A 23,769-nucleotide genomic window follows, 5' to 3' on the forward strand; every position below is an offset into this window, starting at 1 on the left:
CGCTATGCCACTGCCCGGATTTACAAATCAGTCTCCATACAAAATCCATTGAAGTTGAAAAGTGTCCCCGGATTCATTGAAAAAAATCTGGTAACCTTATGACAGAACTTTATCCAGGCTGCCCCCCTCAGCGGCCTGCTTTGCACCTTCTTCTTTTGCCTGTCTGGAAATGTGTCTCCTTGAACTCCGATACCGCTTCTTGCTTGCCCAGGTGGAAGACAGAGAGGGGTGTGTGAGTTTGCGTAGAAACTCTCCCAGGAACAAAGGTAAGATTGATGTTCATGGCTCCACCCACTTTTTGCCTCTGGCCCCGCCCACTGCTATCATACAGCCCTCAGAAGGGAATGTGGTCCTCAGGATACAAAGGGTTCTTGAGCCCCAATTTGCCCAAGCTGTGCCAGCTGACACCCCTGAATTATTATTCTTGTTAGCCATTCTGCAGCATGCAATGCTTCTGCCATAAGAACATAAGAAGAACCTGGTGGATCAGGCCCAAGGCCCATATAGTCCAGCATCCTCTTCTCACAGTGGCCTACCAGACGCCCCAAAGGGAAACCGGTAAGCAGGATTCGAGCACAAGAACCGTCTCCCCTCTTGTGGCTTCCAGCAACTGGTATTCATTTCCTCCCAAAGTAGCCCAGGGCAGCAATTGACAAGGAAATAAACCCGTGGTTCCCAGTTAGGGGTCTGTGGACCCCTGGGGTTCCAAGGCACCATCCCTTGCCTCCCCCTCAGCTAAGTTTTTTGTCATTTTTGCATTGTAATATAATTTTTAGGGTCTGCTTTTTTAAAAAGTATACCTAAAATCCTTTGCTTACTAGGGACACCCCACATTTTATTCCAAAAATTGCTTTGCAGAGCTATCTACTGTAGAGTTTTCAAAATTTTCAAAAGTAGGGGGTCCGTGGCTTAGCTTTTGAAAAAGAGGGTCCTGAGTAATTAAGCTAATTGGGAACCACTGATTAGACAATAAAAGCATCCTTGGAACAACTCCACTACAGATACAGCAGGCAGGGATGAACTAACAAAGAAAGTTCATGCAGGATCAGATTCTAACTCTAGAATTCTCTCCCAACCACCAGCAACATTTCTCATCATCATCATCAATATTTATATACCATTTACTATGCAAAATCCCTCCCGGCCTTTATACCTTGAGGGCATAAGGGGTTAGACCCACCCATGGTCTAAGAGGTCTACGGCATCTTTAATTATATTGTTAAATGCTTCTTTCATTTCTTATGTTTATTGTACTGTTTGTATGTACAATATAATATGCATAGGCACATAGCTGTCAACCTTCCCATTTTTTTGTGGGAAATTGCCTTATTTCAGTGCCATTTCCTGTTGCTTCCCACTGCTATCCCGTAGACTGTTAGTTATCCAGTAGAATGTCTCCGGGACAGGTGAGGCTGCTGACCCCTTATTTTCAAATCTGAAAGTTGACAGCTATGCATAGGCAAGGCTGCATCAAGTCCTACTCAGAGTAGACCAGTTAGTATGAATGTGCTATTAATTTCAGTTGTTCTACTCTGGGTAGGACTAGCATTGAATACAGTCTGTATTTTCAATCCATATAATCTTGACCTTGGCAACATAATTTTATAAAAACAGAAAAGAAAGTTGGCTTGCTGAACCTGTGATAGATAGAAAGATACAGTCTATGCTAAAATGTGCATTAAGCAACTAACAAAAACAGTTTCTTTAAATAACATTAATATCCCATCTTTTCCCCAGACACTCATTAAAAAGCAATTGAACACTATAATTAGAATTAAAACTATATACAGTATGTATAAAAGATCGATCAAATATATGTTTATTTTTGAGAATACAACTGTAAAAAAATCAATAGAATCCCAGGAGTGGCAGTTTTAAAAGTCGTACGACCAAATAAACACGATATGCATAAAAAACAAACAAACAAACAAACAAACAAACAGTAAATAACGTGCACCATAGTAAATATCAAGCGTTATGTAAGCGGCAGACAAATGCGAAGGCGCAACGCTTAATAGTTCCACTGCTTATATAACGCTCAATATTTCTGAAAGAAAACAAAATCCTCTAAGCGGCACAAGGTCTGAAAATAACTGGACCGTTTAAAGCGAAACTCTGCCTAAAACCAGTAAAGCAACAACGTCATGTCGACGATGTTCTCTCTTAGGCGCGATTAGGTGGGATTTTAAATTAAAGTAAAAATGTGCTTTTTTATATAAAAAAGTGCTTTTAAAACAAGCGTTTTCCTTAAAATGTGCTTTAAATATATATATCTCTGTGCTTTCTTCACTCCTTGCCCCTCGCCTCGCCTGCTCTCTTTTCGGAGCTGCGCGGGCCAGAGGAGCCTCCGGAGCGCGCGCCCCCGCCGCTTTCCTTTGCGTCCGGCTCCCTCGCCATCTCTGCCTTGCAGTTTCTCACGCAGGACGCGGGAGGCGCCCCCCGCCCCATCTCGGCTCCGCTTCCTCGGGAAGCAGCCCCACACACCCCCGACACACCTCCCGGCCGGGCCGGCCAATCGGCGGCGGGCCTGCGTGACACACACGCCGTCACTTAAGCAGCTTCCACGCGCCGGGCCGGGACAAGGAGAAGGAGGCGAGGCACGACGCGCGGCCACTTTGGAGAGCCGCACTACGGACGGGAGCTTGGCGGGGACGACGACGCCGAGAGCGAGCGAGCGAGCGAAGGAGCGTGCAGCCAGCCAACCAACCCCGCTAGCCAGCCAGCCTTGGAAGTTGCCAGCCCCGAGGAGCCCAGAAGCAGCAGCAGCGCGGCGGAGCTCGACGGGCGCTTGGAGAGACGGAGCGCACGACGAGGGCGCACGGCGCAGCGCCATGGAGTCCGGCGGCGGAAAGGTGAGCGCGCGTGTGCCTCTCCAACTCTCTCCCTCTTTTTCTTTCTCCGGTTCTCTGCCCGGGAATCCCTCCCGCGTCACGGATTCCCGGATTTCCCCCCCCCCCCGATCCCCTCGCCTGCCTTCCTGGCGTCCAAGCAGGCGATCGGGGGCGGGGGGCTTCCATAGCGAGCGGGCGCGCGCGCCGGACCGCTAGACCCCTCCGGAGAAAGCCGGTTGGCAGCGGCTCCCCCGTGTGGCTGAAGCCGGCAAGGCCCTCCCGCGACGGGGGAAGGGAGCGCGCTGCAACGCCGTGCCGTGCCTACTACTGCTCCCCGCCCCCACCAGGCTGTCCCGCCACCGCTCGGGCTCCTCTCCCCCGCCCCCGTTGCCTCCCGTTGCATCATGTCGCTTTCCAAATGGTTGGCCGTGGGGCAACCCCATAATACTCTAGCAAGTCGGGGAAGGACTGAAGTTCAAAATAACTGTTCCCTGCCCTCCAAAAAATCAGCAACGAACCACTGATGGAGAAAAAGTGTTACTTCCGTTAAAAAGCTCCTTTGTCTCCTGTGTTTCGGCTGCTTTGAGATTTAAATCGGGTTTCCTTTGGTTTTAGAGGGACTGAGTTTTTTGCGGGGGGGGTGGCAATCTCTGCACTGGAAACCAAATGGGTTCACTCTCTTCCCCACTCCCCCCCCCACGTAATTTGTTTGAGTTTTTAGGGTGATGGCTTGAATGGCAGCGTTCATGTCCCGCCTCTGTTTCCGATTCAAACAATGGTTGTAAATGGGGTTTTGGTTTCAGGGCCTTCTGCTTAAATGGGATGGGGGAACACATCAGGATGAAGGTGATGAAATAAGGAAACATAAATAAAGGCAGCCTTTTTAACGTTGGACAAAAATGCAGGAAAGTTCAACTTTGCCTTTTCCTCCTTTGCTGCCCCGATTTGATTGGGTGGTGAGGCAAAGTGGAAATTTTTGGTTTGGAGCCTGTGTGTGTGTGTGTGTGTTGGTGTTGTTGTTAGCCCGCTCTTAGCTTGAGGGGTTCCCACCTCCCCAGAGAATAATTTGTTCCACCTTTTGCCTCTACTTCAGCGTCTAAATTTTCCTCTACTGAATGGAAATTTTGTGTTTGGATGCAAAACTCTTGGCAACACACTGAACAGGTTTATTGATGTGCCGTAGATCTATATTTTTCTGAAACTGAAGAAGAGAAAAGAATGAAAAGAAATTGGGGAAACACCTGTTTCATTTATGAGCACTTCTTAAAGCTATCCTAATGTTTGGCAACTTTACGCCTGTCAATATTCTGTGACTGGTTTATTTATTAGTGGGGTGCAATTCACAAAGTTTTGTGTGCTTGTGTTCCCTATTAAACAGGGTTCAAGTGCCCTCTGGGGCTGCAGAAGGTGTTCCAAAAACCCCTGATTTTGGGACAGCCCACTTTGTTTGTAACAGTCAGCTGGGAATTTGTCAGAAACTCTGCAGCCTCTGTATCAGGGAGAAATGGCAACTTTTGTTGATGATGCCGTGATTGAGAAGCTGGAATATTTGACTGTGTGCACTAGTTTCTGCTTTATTTCCTAATTTACATTTTTATTTATTTAAAAAAAGTGCCTTCCATCCTTCAAGGTCATCAGGCGAGTGTATGTCACTTATCTGGGGTTATTTTATTTTACAACAACCCTGCAATTGGCTGGACTCACGTTACGCAGAGGACATGGTGCTGTGGTTAAATTGTTAGGCCAGGACAGGAGAGACGCTGGTTCAAATCATGCTCTGCTGGGAAGTTCATGGGTGATGTTGTAACCCTTGCTTTATCTTGACCATGACCTGCCTTGCCAGGGCTGTTGTGAGCATAAAACAGAAGATACAATAAATGAACCCACAATGTTTCCTGTCCAGTCTTCTAGCCTCTGTCCCAGTCTTTGCCAGGCTGCAAAATATCCAGAGGGCGACAGGTTGGCAAAGCCTAGACTTCATCATATTGGTTATCTGAGCTGTTGGACACTGATATTTGCAGAAAGGAGAAGCATCCACAGCTGACTTGTAATGCAAGCCCACAAACTCAGGGCGCTTGGATTGAGTTGTGTGCGGCTCTGCACAGGCAAAATCCAGAACTAGCAGTGTGTGAGCATTTGCAAACCAGTTCTGGTGCTCAGTCTTACATGTGTCTATTTGAAATTTCAATGCTGCTCGGGTTCAGTGGGACTACCCAGAAAGTTTGCACGATGAGGTTGCAGCTTAAGGCTCAGAAGATGCATTGTATACGTACTGTACTTAAAAAGGTAAAGGGACCCCTGACCATTAGGTCCAGTCGTGACTGATTCTGGGGTTGCGGCGCTCATCTCTCTTTATTGGCCGAGAGAGCCGGCGTACAGATTCCAGGTCATGTGGCCAGCATGACTAAGCCGCTTCTGGCAAACCAGAGAATCGCACGGAAACGCCGTTTACCTTCCCGCCAGAGCGGTACCTATTTATCTACTTGCACTTTGACGTGCTTTTGAACTGCTAGGTTGGCAGGAGCAGGGACTGAGCAACGGGAGCTCACCCCGTCAGGGGGATTCGAACTGCCAACCTTCTGAGCGGCAAGTCCTAGGCTCTGTGGTTTAACCCACAGCACCAGCCGCGTTGCTGTATAAAGGCAGGTGAAATGGAGGAGAGCTGATTTTCACAGCCAGAGGGGCTCTGAGCTCAGGTACCCGAAATAAGACAGGGTAGGGTAGGGTAAATAGTCTAGTGCAGCCTTTCTCAACCTTAGGACCCCAGATGTTGTTGGACAACGACTCCCACCATCCCTAGTTAGCAAGATGATGGGAGTTGTAGTCCAACAACATCTGGGTACCCAAGACTGAGAAAGGCTGGTCTCTGGGAGGTATTGAAGATCCAGCTACACTTACCAACATCACCCCAGCTCTTAAATCTGAGGACCCCACCCCTGAATTTGTATGGGATTGGGGTAGACCTGGGATTAAACACCCAACAAGCCTATAGGCATGTTGACTCAGAAGTAAATTGCACTATGTGCATTGTGTCTTATTCGCAAGGAAGCACACTGTGTAACCTGCCCCCATGGGTGTAGCCAGTATTTTTGTTAGGGGGCAGCCCACCTTGGCTATGCCCATGCCTGCCCCCTATGCATGTTTTCTCCTTTGGTGTTTAAATTCCAATAGGTTCACTGGGGCTTACAGATAGGTAAGAACTGTGTTTGGTGCTGCATGGTTCAGCTGCAATTTTGTGCTGCTTGTAAATCCCATTGAGCTTAATGTTCTCCTATGCATGTCTGCTCAGAAGTCAGCCCCATTAAGTTCAGTGGGGCTTTTACTCCAAGGTATAGGCTGCAGCCTTAGAGTAAATAAGTCAGGCTGTCTGCTAGTCATGGTGACTTTGGTGAGATTAACTGGCTTGTGGATCACACCATCAGTCTAGTGTTTTAGTAAGGCTTACTTTTTATTTTGGGAACAAGTAATCTATTTCTCGCACGTACCTTTATTGGCAGACAGTTCTGTTTTTTTGTACCCTCTCCCCTGAGTTTACAGATAGGTTTGGTCCCATGTTAGCTCTTCTCTAAGTAGACACATTGAAACTGATGAGCATGACTAATTTAGGTCCATTAATTTCAGTAGGGCTATGCTGTTGTTGTTAATCTGTTAAACGTTGCCTTCTATTACATTATATTAGAAATATTTTTTGAGACTCTGAAATCATTCTAAAATTCCTTACAAGGCTCACAATTGGGGGGGGGGAATAACTGGATTGTTTTCACTTTTTAAATCGCATCCCTCTTTTTGTGGGGGTTGCCTGTCATGTACCGCCACACATTGTAACTTGGTTAGTTTCTGTTTTGAAGATCCAGCAGAATATATTTTGATTAAACACAATCACATTTTATATTCTCCGAAATCCTCCTCTTGAAAACCAGTTAAAATACACAGTTAAAATCCAGTTAAGTTCAGGGTGCGTTTCTGCTTTTACGGTGTACATGTCTGCAAGTGTCCAGACTGACATGTCTGTAATTGGACTTTTTCTCCTCTCAAAATGTCTAACATACCTGTTCTGCAACATTTCCTATCTAGGAAATGACAGTTGTGCAATATCTGCAGACATTCTTCCCCGGGAGTAATAGAGAGATGTTTAATCATTCTTTAAAATGAATGGCTTTGTGATTAAAAATTGTCTCGTACATTTCGGTTAATGGAGGGTGAAACCTCAGCACTGAAACGAACATTGAACTTGGGTTAGGAATGTCCTTTCCATCGCTAATGAACTTGGACTATGCGGCAGCCAGTTGCAAATTTCTTTAGAAATTGTGCAATGCAATCCTATAAAAAGTTTACTCAGAAGTAAGCTCAAACGGTTATACTCCCAGGTAAGCATGTATAGGCTTGCTACCTTGGTTTCTTTCGCTTTCCCTATCATTGATCTGTAACGATGCTTTAAGCGTTTCATCTTTATTTTTCAATTCATTGTCCCTGTCACTAATGAAAAAGAGCTTTCCCAGAATCTCACACTTGTTCTTCAGTGTGGTGTTGTAGGGGGAAAAAATTCTGCTCAAGAATAATCTGTGGTACTCACTTTTGAAATGTTGAGGTCTAACTCCCACATATATTCCTGGCCTCAGTTCTCTGTCTGTGAAATGGGTGACCTCTAATTGTAGAGAGTCATCAGGTCTACCCTTGCAATGTATATGTAAAAGGTAAAGGGACCCCTGACCATTAGGTCCAGTCGCGGACGACTCTGGGGTTGCAGCGCTCATCCTGCTTTATTGGCCGAGGGAGCTGACATAAAGCTTCCAAGCTAATGTCCATTGGATTGCTGCCAGGGGTGCCGACTTGAATAAAATATTGTGGGGGGCCCAGGTAAGCCCTGCACCACATAATCAATCACATGACAAAGTGCGCACACACCGTTTGAATGGCAATACCCATCAACTTTGTTCAGCCCCCTCAAATATTTTATTGTGGGGGCCAAAGCCCCCACGTTCCCTAGGAGTTGGCTCCTAAGATCCCTGCCAATAATGCATTTGAGTCAACAGTGGATTTCTTGGTTTCTGTTGGCTTATGGCAGGCATGTCCAAAGTCTGGTTCGGGGGCATAATCCGGCCTGCCGATTGGTTTAATCAATCCGGCCCCTGTAGCAGTTTATTTCCTGAGGTAAAATCCTAAAAAAAAACCTCAACAACTTCAATCCTAAAAAAAGTTCAACAACTTTGGGGTAAAATCATAAAGAAAGGCCAACCACTTCAGTCCTAAAAAAGGTCAGCAACTTTGATTGGCCCTTTGGTCGGCCCTCACGGCCCTTTACTTCATCAAATCTGGCCCTCTTTGAAAAATGTTTGGACACCACTGGCTTATGGAGAGCTCATGCAGGAGACTAGTTCCTAAACTGGAACTGAGTTCTGTCTCGGGTTACATTTGGGGAGTGTCAGTATCCTGGCAACGACTGACATAAAAGAGCAGAAATCCTGCTGTGTGATGCCTGAAGATGAGCTGTAGTGCAGGGTTTGAACTATAGGGCAGGTAAACTCTTGACATGAAGCTTCCTCCACAACCCTGCGAGATAGGTAGGCCTGAGAGATGGCAGCTCAACAAAGCTCACGGGCTGTGGACTTGAACTCGTATCTTGCTTATCCATCATAACAGAGATGTCCCAATGGGATAGTATCCTCCTGAGTGGAGCTGAGGGGGTGCACACAGCCCTGATCTCTAACAAAAGGGAATGACCACAGGGCTCAGGAGCTGTGGCTGCTGCTTCTGTCCTCTAGCTCCCCACAAGTACCTGCCACCTAATGCGATTGTCTAACGGTAGGGCTGGCCCCTGGCCCGGTTTCTAATTCTCAAAAGGAGAGAGCAGGCAAAAGCAATTGAAGCAGTTGCTTAGGAGTTGCCCCATCTTCTGCTGACTTTCCCTTATGCTCTCAGCTCACCCTGACCAAGACGAGGTCACAGGTGATTCCTAAGAGAGAGGGAAGCCCTGGTGTGGCGGGCAGATATTACTTCCACCAGGGCAGACCGCTGCTGCCAGAATTTTGATTATGCCTGTTCTAAAAGAGTTGAATTGGCTGCCTATTTCCTTCTGAGCCTGGATTTAGGATGCTGGCAAATCCTTTCGTTAGCTGCTGTTCCTGTTGCAATTTTGTCTTATCCTGCTCCTTAGTTTTGTGCTTTTCGCATGCCTTTTAAAAAAAAGTACATTGGTATACCGATACTTGTTTTCATTTTGTATAACGCCGCAGGCCTGCTTTGTTTGGACCCGAGGTCTCAGTTTTGTTTCTCTGCTGCAAGTGAAGACCTTACTGTTTACTGTGGTTTTCTGGGTTTATTGTGGGGAGGAATCGTGGCTCAAGGGCGGAGAGCCTGCTTTGCATCCAGAAAGTCCCAGGTTCAGTCTAGGTAGGGTTGGGAATGTCCCCTGCTTGAAACCCCGGAGAGTTGCTGCCAGCCAGTGTAGACAGCACTGAGCTTGATGGACCAAAGGTCTGACTCAGTATAAGGTAGTTCTTATATTGGCAATTCAAGGGGCTGGATTTAGCCCTTGTGCCTTCACTTGTGGACTGTTAGGGTAGGCAGTACATTGATTCCCAGGGCTATCTAGATGAAGTTGCAGTCTTGTACTAGACATGTAATCTGGGTGCAATTCAATAGGGCTGCCTTCCGAACTATGATGCTGCCTCACCCCAAGTCAGACCAGCTTGTCCAAGGGGCTGGTGGTGGCTTTCCAGCTGCGGTGGGTATCCTGTAGCCCTCCAGATGTTTTTTGGACTACAAGGCCCAGCAGCCCTGTCCAGTCCCCAGAGGTGATGGGAGTTGGAGTCCTCACCCCTGCTCTGCAAGGCCCTTTTCAGCTCTGTTAACTGGAGACACTTCAATGACAATTGCTAGAAATTGAGCCCGGGGCTCTCTCTCCATTCAAAGCCTGTGTGCAACCGCAGACTCACTCATTGTTTTAATTACATTTGCTTCCAAGGAGCGAAAGCAGCACATACAATTTCCTCTCTGCCTTTTACCTTTGCAATGATCCCATAAAGTTGGTATTGCTGAGTGTGTGTCTATCCCAAGAAAGAGTGAGGATTTGAAGCCGTGTCTCTGCAGACGTGGTCCGACTCTTATGGGGCCATCTCCCTTTTTAATAAAGGGACATTCGCTATGCCTCTTCATTACTGAATTCTGCTGCCATAGAGGCAAACCCATTGAGCCATTTATCTTTCTATAGCTAAAGGGTCTCTCGGATCCGTTTGCTATCCTGAAATGCAAACGCTTTCTCTTCCTGCTTAAGTTTTTTTTTACAGTGGTACCTCGGGTTTCATACGCTTCAGGTTGCATACGCTTCAGGTTACAGACTCTGCTAACCCAGAAATAGTACCTCGGGTTAAGAACTTTGCTTCAGGATGAGAACAGAAATTGTGCTCCAGCGGCACGGCAGCAGCAGGAGGCCCGTTAGCTAAAGTGGTGCTTCAGGTCAAGAACAGTTTCAGGTTAAGTATGGACCTCTGGAATGAATTAAGTACTTAACCCGAGGTACCACTGTATTATTATTCGTTTTCATTGAAGTTTTTTCTGCATTAACAAAATAAACAAATAAGGGAAAGCACCTATAGCGTCTCCACTTTCCATTCATAGAGCCTGCATATGGCCCAATCGCACTGATAAATCAAGCTTGCAAAAAATATTCCCGCTTTAGGCTTGCAAAGGCGGAAGACCAGCCCAAGACAGAGCTTCACCCACATCAAAGGGCATTTGAGGCAACGCTGCTCGTGTGTGATCCAATGTTTCTGGGTCAGGATGCTTTTGAAAGATTTAAAATTGTGCAAGAGGGTTGTCAATTGCTTCCTTTCCATGCCGTGGTGTGTCTCCCCCGCCCCCCCCTTGTGTGCAGAGACTGGTCACAAGGCTGCCGATGGAACCCTGATTGCTGATGACACAGTCGGCAGGGGCGAGGGTGGTAGCAGGGAAGAGCTGGGCTGGAATCTTGGCAGCGCCACGGGCTGAGTTGCTCATAAGGTGTGGATTTGGAACAGGAATGTGGGACGTGACAGCTGGGAGCACACCACTGCAGGGGAAGGATGGAGAAGCTCACAAGCGGGGCACTTTCGTGGTCCGCTTCCTTCTCCGCTCCCCCCAGGCCAAAAATTTCGGAAGCCGATAGGATTAAAACAACAATTTATGAAGAAGGCGGGGGGGGCGGCGTTCCTTCTTTTTTCTTCTGCTCCTTCATCAAAGAGGCCCGGGACACAATGGGGCAGCCTTTGATCTCCTGGACAAAGACCCCTCTAGACCAGACCGGGTCAGTGGGAGTTGTCCCGGATCATTGTTGGAAAGGATGGGGATAATAAATATTGACAAAATGCATTCGTTATCATGATACGCTTTGCTGCTCTCCAGGATTCCTCTGGGCTCCAGAGATCCTGTACCAGTTTAAAAACAATTGCTCGGGCGGTGTGCGGGGCCTTTTCTGGGGTTTTTCCATCCGAAAAGGAGCATCTTTTGGTTCATGGAAATTTTCTGCTGGTGGTTCTGAGTTTGCGCGGTAGGCAAAGAGGTGAGCAGCTACTTGCAAGTCTGTTCAAGGCAGAAGAGTAAAAAAAAAGAGGGGAGGGAGTAAATATAAAGAAAATTTCGTTAGGGTGGGGTAGGAAACCCCAGACAGCAAGCACTCAAGATAGGGGTGGTGGAGGAGCTCGGAGGAGTCCCTTAGACAAGGCAGTAGGCCTGTTTCTCCCTCTCCACCACAAAACACACCCTAAGCCTGAAATCCTGGACCCTCTGACTAGCGAGTAAGCCCCACTGGATACAATGAGCTCACTTCTGCATAGACACAAGACTGTGTGCAATGATTGTCCTGCAATTCAGTGGGTCTCTGTACTAAGCATTTGCACCAAAAGGATTTATCCTGTACTGATGTCATTGCTATAGTGATGATCAGATATAGCAAAGTAACCCATGACAAATATCCTTAAAGTACACTTCTTCTTTTAAAAAGCAAATCAATATTGAACGATCCAAGAAGCCCAGCTGAACATCTTGTCCCCCTTGGTGCTGAAATCCAAAATGGTGGTCCTGATTGAGATCTGGGTTGCCAATTTCTGGTTTGGCTGCAGTTGCTCTAACCCTTTAACACCAACTTGATCTGGATTAGGAAAGTGTTTTTCTTTACAGTGAATGAGTTGCTTCTCCAACGCCTGATCTCTAGACATTTGGCAGGTGATGATACTTCATGCTATTAAAAGGCACAAGAGCAGCTCACAGTGTCTCTTTTTCTGGTTAGTTGGCAACACTATACCTGGGGCAAGGAAGGAATTTTGGGGGGGGCAGATCTTGTGCTGTAGATGAAAAGTCAATTTTATACTAGCTTTTCTGGACGCAAGGCATGTTTCTAATCTTTCTTTTCTTTTTTAAAAATTACATAATTGATGGAAAGTGAGATCTGCAGGCATTGTTTTCTCCCAGTTGGGGCCATTTGGGTGATTGATTGATTGATTGATTGATTTATAATATCCCTAAGCCACTTGTCACCATAGACAGAGAGTTTTATGTAAGAATCAATAAAACAATCTTATCAGCCAAAAGGATATAGTGTGTTTAACAAACAGCAGCCACAAACCCCACAGGTAAAATCACAAGATCCATAATGCAACTTAATTTAAAACGATTGCTGAAAGAGAAAGGTCTGTTTGAGGCTGCACCTCCAGCAGTGTGGAGCGGCTGAATTTGAGCTGAGTTGGTCCCAAAATCTTTTAAGAACGTGAGAAGACATTGCATTAGGCCAGTGGCCCAACCAGTCCAGCATCTTGTTCTCACAGTGGCACATAGCTGTCAACTTTCAGATTTGAAAATAAGGGATCAGCAGCCTCACCTGTCCCGGGGATAGTCTACGGGATATCTAACAATCTGCGGAAGCAGCGGGAAACGGTGCTGGAATAAGGGAATTTCCCGCAAAAAAAAAGGGAAGGTTGACAGCTATGCGGTGGCAGTCCAGGTGTCCCAAAGAGAAGCCTGCAAGGAGGACCTGATGTAGCAGCAACTCCCCCCCCCCCCCGCCCCACTAGGAACTTAGCTACTTCTCTGCCTCTAAGTTGTCAGACGTCACTGCTCCAGCTCTCCAGCCTTTTGCTCTGCCTGTGCAAGTTTCCGTCTGGAAAGCAAATGACAAAAGGTTTCTAACTTGAGCCATGTTGTTAAGCTCCTGAATTTTGGGGGCGGGGAGGGTCTTTACCCTGGCAAGAGCAAGTCTTCTTTGCGACGGGATAGGCCGTCACCCCTCCTGGTGGGAGAATGTGCTTGTTTCCGGTCGCTTCTGGCATTTGGGCATATTCAAAGTGGATGCATCTTGCCATGCTTCCCTCCTGCCTCCTGATGAAATGGGGAGGCCCCTTTCTCTCCCCCATCTTCCTCCTCCCCTTCCCCCACCCCCACTCCTCCATTGGGGAGGGTGCTGCTGGCATGTCCGCCTGGCGGAACGGGAGGGGGGCCTGGCAGGCAGGCAGAAGCAGCCCAGCGAATGTGGGCGAAAGGTGAACATGATGCTCTGGCTTACGAGGGGGGAAGGGAGGGCCATGCGCAGGATCAGCGTCCTGATTGGCTGTGGGGGGACGAGCCCCCAGCAATCTGAGGTCAGAGCTTTCTCTCTCTCTCTCTCTCTCTCTCTCTCTCTCTCTCTCTCTCTCAGTTAGTGAGGAGTCCAGTTCATACTGGGGGAGGTGTACAAATGCATAAGCCTTGTCCAGTGTCGTGGGTAATCTGTAGGCAGGAGCTGGGCTGAGGAACGTAATGGGTGTGTACATGACCCTTTGCACGTTCCGGGGAGGAGGGAAGTGTTGGTCTCAGTCTCTGAAAGGAGAGCAAAATGAGTCCCCCACTTAATCTTCTTTCTGTGGCCTCCCTCCCCCCCCCTTGCCCGAGCAAGGAAGAGGAAGGAAATATATTTCCTTGGTGCTTTTAACTGTTTCCGCTAGGTGAACACTTCACGCAGAAGGTGGCAGCCCCTCCTCCCCACCCAAAAGCCGAAATAAAATGCATTACATTTCCAAGATGGATATTAGAGGCAGTGGACTGTCTAATAAGAGAGCGAGCAGCGAAGCAGAAAAACTCTGGTTCAGATCTTCCTTTCCACTGTGAACTCGTAATGCGTCCTTCCAAAGCTCTTGCTTTTCAATCTCCCACAAGCCCTAGTTTGTATTGGTAACCCTAGTCTGACTTCCAGGGGGGTGTTGTAAAGATTCCTGAGATGATACTGACTCCCGCTGAGTGCTTGGGAGGTAGAAATGGAGTCTAAATACTCTGCATCGCCCCCAGTATCCTGGGACAATCTATCCTTCAGATTTCGTATTTTTTTGAATTTTGCAATGCTGTCCTCTGCTTTGAGGAAAGTGCTGCATATCCTAAGAGAAACCACGTTTAGAAATGTGTTGCCTTTTGGGGGGAAACATTCACATGGATACTAATCTATGTGCAGATTTCTCAAAATTTAAAAAATGTGGATTGTGGTGGCGACAGGACAGAACAGGATATTGAATGGGCGCGTGCAAAATGGACATAAGATGGAGCCAAACCGATTTATCTCGCTCTACTTACAAAATTATGCCTGGTGAGGAGAAGGAAGAGGGGTTTTCTCCCCACTATAATAGCCTTCCCAGCCATGCGATGTAATCAATGGGGACACTTTATGATCTCTTTAGAGCTGCGCTGTATCTTTCTACTTTTGTCCCTCTAAGGCTTTGACCCTTTGCGGTTCAAACCTTTGTTTCTTAGTTTCTTTTCTTTTTGTTAAGTTTGCACTTTCCTCCCTTTTTTTTGGTAGCAAATAAATTTAATTTTATTTTTTTATGGGACAGACCAAGGAAAACACTTCTGGATGCTAAGTGAATGGGATAGAATGGGCTGCCCTGAGTGACGCGGATGCTGGCTTTCAAAAAGGGGGTTGGACAGATTCGTGGAAGGATGTTAAAACACATTGGGAAGCCATTCATAAATGAGATGAAATAAATCAGGGTGGAAGAGGAGGAGCGGTCTGCCTCTGGCTTATTGGTCATGATGGATATGTAGAACAGCTTGCTGGATCAGGCCAGTGGCCCACCCAGTCCAACATATCCTGTTCTCACAGTGGCAGACGAGACGCCCCCCCCATGGGAAACTGGCAAGCAGGACTGAGCACCAAAGCACACCTCACTTGGTGTGTTTTCCAGGAACTGGTATTCGGAAGCCCTCTCGGGGGGGGGGGAGTTCCATAGTTGGACTATGTGCTGCTTTCTCCATGTGGCCTAATCCTTTGTCATAAGCTTTGTCAGGAGGGGCTAGCCGGGCCTTATTATGCCTTTTGCGAAAGCTCCGGCATGTGATTGTGGTAAATAGCCGTTACACAACCAGAAGCAGACGGGTTGTTGGCCTCCCCGGTCCCACGCTACACCTTGGTGGGGATTTATAGCGGCCGGCGGCTTTTGTTGCTCTGCAAACTAATCTCAAAGCTGTAAGCCCGCCACAATGTTGGCCGCCGTGCTGTTTCCTCCGGATAAGTTGCAGGGGGTTGTTCACCTTGTCGTTTGTTCGGATCCCCCTCTGAATCACTCAGGGTTGGTGAGATCATCTACGCCCACCTTTTGGCTCAGAGCTGGGATGCCGTATATGGGAGGCCGGCAACTGATGGCCCCCCGGATGCTGTGGGTCCCAACAGCTCCAGCTATAGCATGGCCAGCAGTCAAGGTTGTTGCCAGTTGTCCAGACACATCTGGGTGGCCACATGTTCTGCATCCCTATCTCATAGCTCAAATACAGTGGTACCTCGGGTTACATAGGCTTCAGGTTACAGACTCCGCAAACCCAGAAATAGAACCTTGGGTTAAGAACTTTGCTTCAGGATGAGAACAGAAATTGTGCAGCGGCAGCAGGAGGCCCCATTAGCTAAAGTGGTGCTTCAGGTTAAGAACAGTTTCAGGTTAAGAACGGACCTCCGGAACGAATTAAGTACTTAACCCGCGGTACCACTGTATCCCCATTCATACTTCCTACAGTAAACCTGGTTTAAGTTCTGATCTACCAACCGCTTCTTCATTTAGTGGGCCTGATCCAGCAAGGCTCCACTTACATTCTTATGTCTGATTGTTCTGTTTCTCTGCCACATGTTCCATCGTGTGCAGCATAGAGTTCCCAAGATCCAGGACACTGATCTCTAATGTGGAACTTTTTTTTTTTTTTTTGCTGTTAAGAGTTTCATAAAATTCAATATTTTGCTGGGGTATTTGGGGGCTTTTCTCCCTCATTATATACTAAATAAAGTGAAATCAGGCTGGATAAAAGGTACCTCTCAGTAATCAAATTTTTTGCATAGGGAAGCTTTTTAATGTAATGTTTTATTGTGTTTTTATATATGCTGAAAGCTCCCAGAGTGGCTGGGGCAACCCAGTCAGATGGGCAAGGTACAAATAATAAAATTATTATTATTATTATTATTAGTAGTAGTAGTAGTAGTAGTAGTAGTATCATTATTTGCATTGGCTTTTCTGACATGGTCGGAAACCTAGACTTCGTCATTCCAAATTTCCACTGTGGCTTTATCCATGTATGTCTCACAGTCCATCTTGCTGTCGTTAGCAAGTAGCTAATTAGTTCTCTGCTTTCACAGTCCAAACTTTGACTGTCCCAAGTGTCTTTAAATAGTGATGGTAGGAATTTGTAGCATACCTTGGTGGGTGTTTCTTAAAGCACCTGAGCTCCTTTGCAAATAGAAAATGTCACACAAGTGATCATTTTTATAAACCAGCTGGGGCACTTTAGTTTTGTCCATTGAGAATGCTTAGTCATAGGAAGTGAGTCGGGCGATGGTGGTGTCTGAAGGGTGGATGATGAAGCATGACCTAGGATGCTCATCAGTCAGGGAGCAGGGGATGGGGGGGGGGAAGGAATGCACAAAGGTTGGGTTGTGAGGTTTCACTTGTTTTTGATCTGTGAAACAGTTCCCCACATGCACATCTGTGCAAAATCTTGAAATGGGACCTATCAGCCAGATTTTTTTTTAAGCTAAGTAAAGCAAGCATGCAGCAACATTTTTCTTCAGCCTGCATGTTTAAATTGCACATCCTCAGATGGCTCACTTCTGAAAATTCAGGTGTGTGTCTCCTCTTCAGACCCAGTTGCTGAGAACAGGGACTCATTTAGAGCTGCCATGGGCAGCCTTCCCTGGGTTTGTTTCTAGGATGCTTCTGTATCTGGAGTGAGTGGCTGATTGATCTGCTGAGGAACTTGGGGGTGGGGACAAAGTCTGTTGCTGCCCAGTTGCAACACCTTTCTCGTTCTTCTTTTGTTCCTCCAGCAAAGGCTTATTGGAAGGAAACTACACCAGAGCAGGGAAGCAGGGAAGAGATCCAACAGGCACCCCCATCTGAAGCTCATTGGCAGGACAGACCCTGCTACCTACCTATCTGTCTGTCTGTCTATCATCTATATCTATCTATCTATCTATCTATCTATCTATCTATCTATCTATCTATCATCTATCTATCTAATCTATCTATCTATCTATCTATCTATCTATCTATCTATCTATCTATCATCTATCATCTATCTATCTATCATCTATCTATCATCTATCTATCATCTATCTATCTATCTATCTATCTATCTATCTATCTATCTATCTATCTATCATCTATCATCTATCTATCATTTCACTTTTGTGAATCACCCTTCATTTAAATAGATCCCAGGGTATGCAACAAAAGAACCGAATGTAATTTAAAATAAATAAAAAAGTACATGTAAACTATTGTAACAACCACAATAATAGCAAAGTACAAAACAAGCAGATCGAGAAGCAGACAGAATCCTGCCCCAATTTCAGGGGCTGAATCTCACCAGACGCTGCTCTGAGTAGACCCATTGCATTCAAAGAACATGGCTAACGTAAGTTCGTCGAGTTGAAAGATGGATCTTGCATTCCAGGCAAGCAATTGAGGGGAGCGGTTTGATTATTTAGTTCGCAAAATTAATTTCGTTTCATAAAATCTATACACCGCTTGATTGTATAAAAAACAAACCGACTTCCCAAGTGTTTTACAAAAAACAAACCAACCCTCCAAACAATAAAATCATCACAAAAAAGTCACCGACATAATTTAAGACCCTCTCATCAGTCATAGATGCTGTAGCTGAGATTCTCTCATTACAAGGGGCTGGACTAGATGACGTTCGAGGTCCCTTAAACTTTACCATTCTATGAGTCTTGATGCTCATGTCTCTGACTTAACTTTAAAGTAGTTAGAGCAATGTCCCTGCCGGTCCCTCTCTGTATGTTGCAACGCAAATGCACACAGGTTGTGTCATCAAAGAAATTGACCTCCCTATGGACTTCCTGGAGTTTGTTCAGGCAGGAATCAAAAAGCGTCCGAACGGTCAGTGATGAGTTTGTGTGCAGGCAGCGGGGGGGGGGGGGGCGGCACGACGCTCTCCTACTAGATTAATGCAAGTGGCAGTAGGTATGTGTTGTTGCTTTTTGCTTTTAATGACAAATACCAGTCGTGGGTTTGGAGAGAGAACCGGGATCAAGGCTGGAGCAGGTATGGAAAGGGGGAACCTCCCTTTTTCGCTCCCTCTCCAGTTCCCGGCAGACATCACGATTTACGCAGTTGCTGTTTGCACTGAGAAGGAAACTTTCCAATGCAAATAGGAGGCAGCTGCAATATCCTGATCCGCCCCTCCACTCGTGTTTAACTTTGACAAGCAGTTTGGCCTTAAAATGGCATCAGAACCGGATTGGTTGATGATTTATTGGGGGGTCCCTTCTCCCCCACCCCACCCCCAAATTGGGTTTCAAACTGCTCACGGAGCCTCAAAATGGTGATTTCCTGCTTAGGATTCTCATCTGGTGAGAGAAGAACTCCAAAATATTCCATTTTACTTTTTTCTGGTTCTGGTTTTTCTGCTGTGATTCCTGCCTTGCAGGGGGTTAGACTAAAGGACCTGTTGGTTCCCTTCTAACTCTACAATTCTGTGGTTCCCCATCAACCCTACACCCAAACCACTTCAACTTTGGAGCAGCCTGAGAACCACCCCCCAAAACAAGGACAGCTAGCTGGTGATTCCCGCCCTCCAACAAATTTTACTTTGGATAAATTGAGTTTTTTATTATTAGGAGGGGAATAGTGAAGAGTTCCTTTGCCCCATCTGTTTCCAACATAACTGTATTCCTTGTTCTGGTGTCTCCATTTTGCTTCCCCACTGCGACAGCTGTAGGTCTTCCTCTGTCTAAAATCAAGGCTGCAGTCCTAGGCACACACTTCACCTGCGCTGTGGGTTAGACCACAGAGCCTAGGACTTGCCGATCAGAAGGTCGCCGGTTCGAATCCCTGCGACGGGGTGAGCTCCCGTTGCTCGGTCCCTGCTCCTGCCAAGCTAGCAGTTCGAAAGCATGTCAAAGTGCAAGTAGATAAATAGGTACCGCTCTGGGTGGAAAGGTAAACGGCGTTTCCGTGTGCTGCTCTGGTTCACCAGAAGCGGCTTAGTCATGCTGGCCACATGACCTCGGAAGCTGTACGTCGGCTCCCTCGGCCAGTAAAGCGAGATGAGCGCCACAACCCCAGAGTCGGCACGACTGGACCTAATGGTTAGGGGTCCCTTTAACTTTACCTTAATCCCCACTCAACACAGGGGGAATTGTTTCTGATTAAGCAGGCATAGGGTTGTGTCGGATGAGATGTTTATTTTTACTGGATTGGTGGGGTGGGGGAGCACAGGCTTCCCAATCCCAACCCCTTTGATGCAGAAGGAGTTTACTCCCAAGTAAGTGTAAGTCAGATTTCAGCCTTGGCTGCTGAGCTGTAATAGCTTGTTGTGCTAACACGGGTTGGGTTTGTTTGTTTGTTTGTTTGTTTGTATGACGCATGCCTCTTTTGCAGTTAAAAGTGTTCTGTTTAACCAGAATGATTTTTTTTGTTTCATAAAAGTAGACTCTGGAAAGAAAGAGCATTGGGCTAGGAGTCGCTCACATCGCTGTGAACCAGGGGGTCAGACTAGATAACCCTTGGGATCCCAACACTATGCTAAGTGCAAGAGGATGGGTTGAGCAGGGAACCAAAGGATTGGTCTCTGCAGAAGTGAGGCTACTGGGGGGGGGTTAAAAAGGGGGGCAACAACTTTTCAAAACTCTCTTGAACCTCAAGGAGCAAGTCCTCATTGTCTCCACATACTGTTTCTGCAGAGCAACCAAATACTGCTGGGGAAAGGGCAGTCAGGCATTGTGGCTTTTGAAGTGTTTTGTGTGCCTTTCTCTTAAACCAGGCATGGGGCAACTGCAGGCCCTCCATGTGTTGCCTGACTACAGCTCCCATCAGCCCCAGCAAGCATGGCCAGTCACCTGGCAGGATGGGAGTTGTGGTTCAGCATCATCTGGAGGGTTCCCCACGCCTGTCTTAAAAGTCAGAATTATGAGCCCTCATAGTGAAGTCGGGAGGGACTGAAGTGTGGGCTCCAGGCAGAGGCTAGATTCGAACCAGGGGTCCCGTCTTGATTTCTCAAGCCCGTGTGGTATAGTTGTTATGAGTGTCAGACCAGGACCTGGGAGACCAGGGTTCAAATCTCCACTCGGCCATGGAGCTCCCTGGGTGACCTTGGGCCAGTCACCCATGTTCCACTTAACCTACCTCACAAGGTTGTTGTTAGATATAAAATTGAGGGTGGAGGGGAAAATCATGTACACTGGTACCTTGGGTTACATACGCTTCAGGTTACATACGCTTCAGGTTACAGACTCTCCTAACTCAGAAATATTACCTCAGGTTATATACCTCAGATCGTGCTCCGGCAGCACGGCGGCAGCAGGAGGCCCCATTAGCTAAAGTGGTGCTTCAGGTTAAGAACAGTTTCAGGTTAAGAACTGACCTCCGGAACGAATTAACTACTTAACCCGAGGTACCACTGTACTGTATACCGCCTTGAGCTCCGTGGAAGAAAGGGGAAACGGAAACACAGCAACATGCTTCTATATACCTCTCTCTCCTTTAGTTACTAGGCTATGCCAAGTTATCTTATTTTGGCAGACACCTCATGAATGGTGTGCAGCTTGGTTGTGTTTAGGGTTTTTAAAATAATAATAATAATAATAAATTCCTGCCCTTTCCCTTTTTTCCCTTTCAAGTTTGAATGGAAGCATGTTGGACAATGTCTGTGGTTCTCTTGTGCTGGATTTTCTATGAACTTCTGCCAGGGCCTGACAGCTGTGTGGGCGCCTTTGAGATTAGAGGAGACCAGTTAGCAGGAGGCTTTTCCTACCTGCTTTGATGGAAGGCTGGTCCAGGAAATGGGAACATCAGCTAAGTCCCCCGCTCCTTCTGACAACCTCCTTCGCTGCGGGGCTCGTCCCTTGGGGTTTTGCTGAGCCTTCGGGTTTGGGTTAATTTGCGGACATGGGCTTGTGTCCAAAGCAGTTCTTAAGTTTCCCGTTTCGGATTTGCCCTTGCGCAATGGAACATTCTCTCTCCCCCCAACACACCCCCCCCTAAATTTATTATGGTTCCCCACTCCCGAGCCTCCAAAGCTGATTTGAGAAAAATATGTGGAGGGAGGAGAAATGGGAAACGAGGGCATTGGAAGATGGCACAAACATGTGTTCTGTTGCTGTCTTGGATTCTTTCGCTGTGATTCCTGCATTGCAGGGGCTGGACTGGATGACCATTAGGGTCCCTTCCAACTCTAGAATCCTATGATCTTGCCCAGAGCATCACGGACTGTTACGGATGCTCAGTTTTTCCCCGCAGCAGCCAGAGGTTTTCCAGACTGTTCTGGGATTCCTTGGAATCTTATTAGTGACTCCTCCTCAAGGTTCTCAGCATTCTTTTCTTCTGTCTTTTTTTCAAAGCTTTTCGTTATAACTTTTCCAATATTATTCATTATTCATTATTCGTTTCTACGCCGCTTTATGTTTTGAAGAAAGAATCTCAAAAGCGGTTTGCAGCACGTCAAAACATCAGATGAACCCAGAATAAAACAGCGAATGTAACAAGGGCAGCTGTGGCAGAAAAGACTGGGAGTTTGCTGTTCTGGGTCTCCCCTTGTTTTGCTAGGTGCACTCTGTTCACGAGGGGCAGCCCTGAAGCCCCAGAGATGTGGCCACCCAACCCATCATAGCTGTCAACTTTCAGATTTGAAAATAAGGGATGAGCAGCCTCACCTGTCCCGGGGACAGGCTACGGGATATCTAACAATCCGGGATAGCAGCGGGAAATGGCGCTGGAATAAGGGAATTTCCTGCAAAAAAAGAGAAGGTTGACAGCTATGCAACCCACACTAACAGGAGCTGGATGCTAGCCCAGCAGACTGCAGCTGCTTGGTTCCAGGTGCGCCAGGTCAGTTTCTGCTGCGGCATTTTTATCACTTCCAAGGGCATAAAACACGTGATGCTCAGTTGTTGCTGGACCACGTCTGTCTTTGTCCCTAAGCATTGGCCGTGCTAGGACAGGAGCTGATGGGAGTTGTGGTCAAAGACCCTTTTGCCCATCACTGGTTCGTAGAACTTTGCAGTTAGCATGCAGGTGAACACTCTTTTGTCTTTGCAAAATAATTTTTCAAAAAGCAGTAACAAACATATCTGGGGATGCTGTGGTGAGCCTTTAAGGTAAACCTGCAAAATTTGAAAATCTGGAATCTTGGGAAGGGCTGTAGCTCAGCAACCAGAGCAGCTGCTTTTCATGCAGGTTCAATCTCCAATGACATCTCTAGTTAGAGCTGGGGCAGGTTCCTGTCTTGAGACCCTGGGGAGCTACTGCCAGTCAGTGCAGGCAGTATTGAGATACATTCCAGGAAAATGAAGAAGAAAAGGTGTGAATTAAACCTTAACGTATGTATTCCTCAGAAGCACACAGCAGCTTTCATCATGTGGTAACTGGGTGGTACAAAATCGGACCATTTGTTTTGGGGAGATTGTAAATGGGGATTTGAACGTTGCTCTCCCACACTGAAATCTCTGCTCCACTCTCCTGCCATACAGAATGGTAACGTGAGTCCACGGCTTCCTTGACCAACTCTATTCTTTCTGTGGCACCCCTGTGGGGCTCAGGAGCCCTGTTACGTCGCCCCTTGCCTGCAGAGCTGGCAGCCTCTCACCCTTTTTCAAACACCCTCCCTTATGGAGTGTTCCCTTGGCCTCCTCTCCTATCCCATTTCCTTGGGAATCCTCTGGGCAGCCGCTGCTGCCATCCCTGGTCTCTCCCCCCTCGCCCCAAAGAGAAGTGCCTCTCAGAGGCACCATTCACCAGTGGTTCTTGTAGCTGGGGCTGCTACAATAATCAGCTGTGCAAGCCCTTGGGAGGCAGAGACAAGAGAGGGCATCAGAGGAGGGAAGGAAGGAAAGAGGGACAGAGGCCAGTGTTGCCCATGGCACCCCTGACCATCATTTAAGGCATCCCAGTTTGCCATGGCACACTGGTTGAAAACCACTGGTCTAATCACACATCCTCTCTCATTGCCACCCATCTTACAAGGTTGTTGTGAGGATGATTTTGGGAGTGGGCCACGTTCACACCTTAGATTTAAATCACTATGCTCCCACTTTAAACAAGTGTGGCTTTCCCCAGAGAATTCTGGGAGTTGTAGTTTGCTAAGGGTGCTGAAAATTGTCAGTTCCCTGTGAAGAAGGATGGATTATTAACCCACTTTGAGGGGAATAGGGATGGGGTCCTCCTAATGACTCTCTCAGCACCCTTAACAAACTATAGCTTCCCGGATTATTTTTTGGGGGGGGAGAACCATGGCTATTTAAAGTGGTATTGCCATGCTTTGAGTGTATGGAGTGAATGTGGCATTCGTGTCTGTGTGTGCGAAAGAGAGAGAGAGAGAGAGAGAGTGAGAGAGAACATTACCTCAAGGCAGTAAAGCTTAAGGGTATAGCCAGATTGTCCTAAAAGCAGGTTCACATGGCTCCTCAAATTCCTCCCACCCCAAATTGAGAGAGAGAGACCAT

General features: G+C 47.0%; 1 protein-coding gene across 1 annotated transcript in view; it reads left to right on the forward strand.

Annotated features, from left to right (window-relative positions):
* The first annotated feature begins 2,332 nt into the window (after positions 1-2,332).
* Positions 2,333-23,769, forward strand: part of SLC2A1 (solute carrier family 2 member 1) — a 40,084-nt gene continuing 18,647 nt past the window's right edge. Inside the window, exon 1 of the mRNA XM_081921625.1 lies at positions 2,333-2,852. Within this exon, the coding sequence (XP_081777751.1) occupies positions 2,832-2,852 (21 nt within the window). The 5' untranslated portion in view covers positions 2,333-2,831. The remainder of the gene's footprint in view (positions 2,853-23,769) is intronic.

Source organism: Podarcis melisellensis (genome assembly GCF_964234715.1).
Source record: "Podarcis melisellensis genome assembly, chromosome: 8".
Taxonomy (NCBI): domain Eukaryota; kingdom Metazoa; phylum Chordata; class Lepidosauria; order Squamata; family Lacertidae; genus Podarcis; species Podarcis melisellensis.